Below are 4,940 nucleotides of genomic sequence, written 5' to 3'. Positions count from 1 at the left end.
GCACGATTGTTCTTTCGCGAGAGTCACGGCCGTGCCTCTTAGAAACGAAAAAAACACGTTTTCTGTTTTTTTTCCTTTCGCGAGAGTCACGGTTTTGCTTCCGCGAGAGACACGGTTGGGCTTTCGCGAGAGTCACGGGCGTGCCTCCTCGGAAATGAAGAAAAACGTGTTTTTTATTTTTTTCGCGAGAGTCACGGTTTTGCTTCCGTGAGAGGCACGGTTGTGATTTCGTCAGATGCACGGGCGTGCCTCTTTCGGAAAGGGAAAAACCCATGCTCCCGGTTCGGCTTTTTCGTCCGTTTTTTTTCCTGAAAAAAAGTTCGTCAAAACCTATCAACATAGATCTAGTTTTGAAGATCTCGACGCGAGGAATCCAAGGGCGAAAGCGGTTCAAGATTTGGACGCACGGTTTAAGAAATAAAACATTTTGAATAAATGGATCTACGAAAAAAGAAAAAACTCCCAGGTTGCGACAAGTGGCGCACATGCAACGCGCCACTTGTCGTAACCTGGGGAATTGGAATGATCTTCGCAACGAGTACTCCTTAACTAGTGATTTCAGAAAAAATCGCCAGAAGCAAAGTTTCAATAACGTGAACAAGAGGCCTCCCTGAGCCGGTCTATGGAGGAGCCTTCTGGGCATTTCCCCAGCATTTTGACGCATAAAGCATCAAATATGGACTCGCACGTTAAAGACCAATATGACAGTTGACAATTATTTGTTTTTTAGCTATTTACATGGCCAGATAATAAAAAGGCTCACTGATAGCCTAACTAATTTTTATCTCATACTTCCTCGGTCCCAAAATATTTGAAGCTTTAGGTTTGTCATGTATCAAACATTTTATGGTTTGACCAAGTTTATAGAAAATTTTACTATATATATTTTTGGAACGGAGGGAGTATACAGCTATGGGTCAAAAGGGCTCAACAAAGGCAGGAGGTCACCTTCTACTATGAGTCCAAGTTAGAGAAATGTGACTAAAATTAATTACGTAGCGCATGAGTTCGCTAAAATGGCTAAGGAGGTTGGTCTGTAGTAGCTCGAAGGAAGATGCTTCAAGCGAGACTCTCTCCGTCCCAAGTGCAGTGTCAAAAACGCTCTTATATTATAGGACGGAGGAGGTAGAAGTGATTGCACGCTTTCTAGGATATATAACATGGACGACAAAGTTGCAACAAGGTATAATATATACGTTGTATATATATGCCAATAAACCTGCAACAATGGAAGCTGAGCGTGTGAGACGATCGGGGCTTACCTTGTTGACGCGCTGGAGGACGTTGTCGTCGGTGGCGCCGCCAAAAGCGTCGAGGACGTCGCCGAAGAAGACAGTCATGAGGGGCGTGGTCATGCCGTTGGCCAGCGCGGCCACCGTGCCGACCAGCATCAGCAGCTGGTCCTTGCCGTCGGCATGCCGGAACAGCCCCATGAAGGACACCTTCTGGTGCTGCCCCGCGTTCTCCTCTCCCTCGGCACCAACTGCTGCCGCGTCCATTGCTTTAATTTGTGTATATACTTCTCACATTTCTTCTTCTGCTCATTTGCAGGGTATTTATGGGGCAGGCCAATGAGTGGAGGTGGAGGAAATATTGTAGCGTTGCACACCCTGTTGCCAGAGTAGAGTAGTATTAGTTATGCTCCACTAACAACAAATATTAGGGTATGACGTAACTGGATTAGAAAGCGTTTATTCTTGATTAGGACACCTTCTCGTTGAATATTTTATAGATGCTGTATACTTTTTTTTTTGTCCAGAAGTGTACAACCATAGACTTGAAGAGGTACTGTAACACATCTGGACATTTATAGACATATAGACTTGAACATCATTGACAATAGAGAGAACTTTTTGACATGATCTTATCTCAACGTTGGGCAATCATGATGCAAGCAGCAGTCTGGATGAGTTGCATCGGCAGCCTGTACCTAATCTTGGACAGACTTTCCGTGGCATCAACTTGATAAGATGCTCCAACTTGCTTCACATGAGTACAGAACCTGGCGCCACAACAGATAATCCAAACGGTATAGGAAGAGAGCATCTCTACAGTATCGTTTAGTTGCTTATACTTAACCTAATCTTCATGTATTATTGTACACCTGTCACCTGTCCAACTGGTATATATAGAAAGAGCCAGCATCCTAGTGTATTGTTTAGCTGTTTACTTGACCTATTATTCCTGTATTATTGAGTGCATACAATCCATCAGCATGTTGGTTGGGGCAACGAATCGATTCACCTGACCCAACAACCACCTGAGGATGAGATCCCCCGGCCGGATGAGCTTGCCGAAAGCTCATGCCCTCATCGATTCCATTGAGCAGGGCAGGCTCAAGACCAAGGAGCTCGGGGTGTTGCTCTCGCAACTAAAGGATACCACCTACGAGGCCACGACCACACTTTAAAGCTGGACCCGAATATCCAGCGAACGTCAGATTTTTAGGCATGACAAATCGAATGTTTTTCATGGCAAGTTGCGTTCATCGGTGATGGCAAGTTTAGTTGGCGAGTATGAAAAATCTGACTTAATTCATGTTTTGCCAGGAAAATTGTCGTGCTTGGGAACTAAATTTGCCGTCCGCAAATTGCCATGAAAAACTTTCGATTTGCCATGTCTGAAAAACCGACACCAGATTTTTAGCCTTTCCGTTGAAGTTTTGGAAAAAGGAAACATTTGACCTCAGGACATGTCCAAATTTTGGAAATTCTTGGTTTTTCAAACATCATAATCCCAATCAAACTTGAAGAATTTTACTATAATTCAAATTAGCTTTGAAATCACTTTGAGTTTGGTCCGAACTTTCAAGGTTGCAAATATTTGGACACCCGCTGACACTACCAAAGTATCGTTGAGATTTTGAGGTTTGCTCTCTGTCGTTCCAACCTACCACCGCCGCGCTCGAGGATGAGCTCTCAGAATCTCTCCCGATGTGAACTACTTTTCCAAGAGTAGTTCTCTTAGCCAACCAGGCCTTGCCACAATTGATTCTTTGCACCCATTTCTACGTTCCTTTTTTTTTCAGATGGAACCCACCCATGTGGAGGTGTTTGGGGAAGCAACTTTATTCTGGTCTAGGTTTTGCATACTTGTACTTTGGCATTTAATCTCTATTTTATTTGAATTTCAGCTAGTCTCAAAAGATTAGATGCAATTACATCTGATTTGCATCTTATTATTTTCCACATATTACATCCGGTTTGTTATATTATGTATTAATCTCGGTTTCAATCTGATTTGTAAAAATATTCAACTAAACTTACATATGGTTTGTTTTTTTACTTTGGTTTCCAAAACAATAATCCAAGTTTCCATTATGGTTTCATTTGTGCCTCTATCACGTTTTTAGCTCGTAATGAATGGATCTCAAAGAGGTACATCCAAAACGCCTGCATGTAAGAAACTCTATAAACTATGATGAAACACCTTCAATTATACGTCGTACCTTTCATCTTAACCATGTGTCACATTGACATGAAATAAGTAAAAACATGATCAATTAGTTCCATTATTATTATTTTCCAAAACATGCCCAAGATTGGTCTTCTTTTGAAGATTTTAACACCATGAATAGTAATATCCAAACTGTTGGTTTTTACTGGTAAAAAGGGGGAAAGAAGAGATTTGACACGATGGTTAAAACAGGATAGTAACAACTTGTATCTCGATAGGACTGAATGTAGACAGGAGTTGTCTTAGGTTAGTCTAATGATAAAAAATAAGCTTTAGAATCAAACTAGAAAAGCATGGGTAGATACGTCGCGAAATTACTTGTTGACTCCAGACATACCCACTACTCACTTACTATGGAGCCTACGGGAAGACAAAATTAAGGTTGAGAGGGGCCAACCCCCCACTAAAAACTTTTAATTTCATTAGAATATATTCATGCCTGAAGGAAAAAAAATCATATTATATGTATTTATACTACAAGTGTGCCAATCATATGGATTGCCTCCACTGGAAAATATATTGGGCCTGCCCCTAATGTCGCCGCCAAGCTAGTTGCCTCAGTTATCAAAGAACGGGGAGGAAGGTAGATGGATGAAAGGAGAGAGAATGTATTGAACAAATGGGTTTATATGGCACATATCCCAAGCAATGAAAAGATGGATGATAGACTCAATTCAGTAGAAAACATCTCCCTAGGAAAATCACATTCAATTCCCAATAAAACTTGAAAAAATATGGATCATTTTACTAAGTTCAATAGAACGCCACACATGTGTTGTAGGGAGCACACGCCGATGCATGCACGTGGGCACTTTCGCTTGTCATTCGTGGAAAAAGCTTTTATAAAAGCATGCATTAACTAATGAGAGTTTCAGTCTATAATGTATGGTAGTCATAATACAATTTCCCAATATAATGAAAATGTAACAACAATAGTATAATTGTCCCATCCTATATATACCACACCAAATATGCACTCCATTCAAGTAATGAAGTTATACTTTATATAGAAAAGTATATTTTTGGCTCCTCAAGTTTACAAGAAGTCAACATCTAGCCCCTCATCTTTTTAGGTTGACATTTCGTCCTCGTGCTTATAACCGGAGACATTGGCCCCATACCGGAAATGTGGAAAAAACTGCTTGTGTGTCATTTGTTTAGATGAGGGAGAGAGAGGAAATAGAGGAAGGTCCTAAGGGCTTAGCCAAAGTACATATATTGACAAGATACCGAAGAAGCACCTTCCAGAACATATATAAGAAGAGAAACAAGAGTTGCAACATCTTCATACAATACATGACATGTACAACATTCTTAAAAGGCAATTTTCAAATGTATATACGTACAACAGGAAAATGCACTGCTTTTCACATCGACATGAGAAATGGATGTTTGAGATTTAGAAATGAATCAAAACGAGAAGAAAAATCTTTCGTTGTAAATGCATACAATCTTACTACATCACATATACTTATATTGGTAAG

General features: G+C 40.6%; 1 protein-coding gene across 2 annotated transcripts in view; it reads right to left on the bottom strand.

Annotated features, from left to right (window-relative positions):
- Positions 1–1,507, bottom strand: part of LOC119361684 (ABC transporter B family member 4-like) — a 12,518-nt gene extending 11,011 nt beyond the window's left edge. Inside the window, exon 1 of one of the 2 annotated variants that reach the window (XM_037626814.1) lies at positions 1,263–1,507. In XM_037626814.1, coding sequence (XP_037482711.1) covers positions 1,263–1,499 — 237 coding nt within the window. In that variant the 5' untranslated portion in view covers positions 1,500–1,507. The remainder of the gene's footprint in view (positions 1–1,262) is intronic. The other variant, XM_037626815.1, reaches the window with a different exon arrangement.
- Positions 1,508–4,940: the final 3,433 nt, after the last annotated feature.

This window comes from Triticum dicoccoides, chromosome 2B, assembly GCF_002162155.2.
Source record: "Triticum dicoccoides isolate Atlit2015 ecotype Zavitan chromosome 2B, WEW_v2.0, whole genome shotgun sequence".
Taxonomy (NCBI): Eukaryota; Viridiplantae; Streptophyta; class Magnoliopsida; order Poales; family Poaceae; genus Triticum; species Triticum dicoccoides.
Note: the sequence above shows the minus strand (reverse complement) of the source record. Positions and strands in the feature narration are given on the sequence as shown.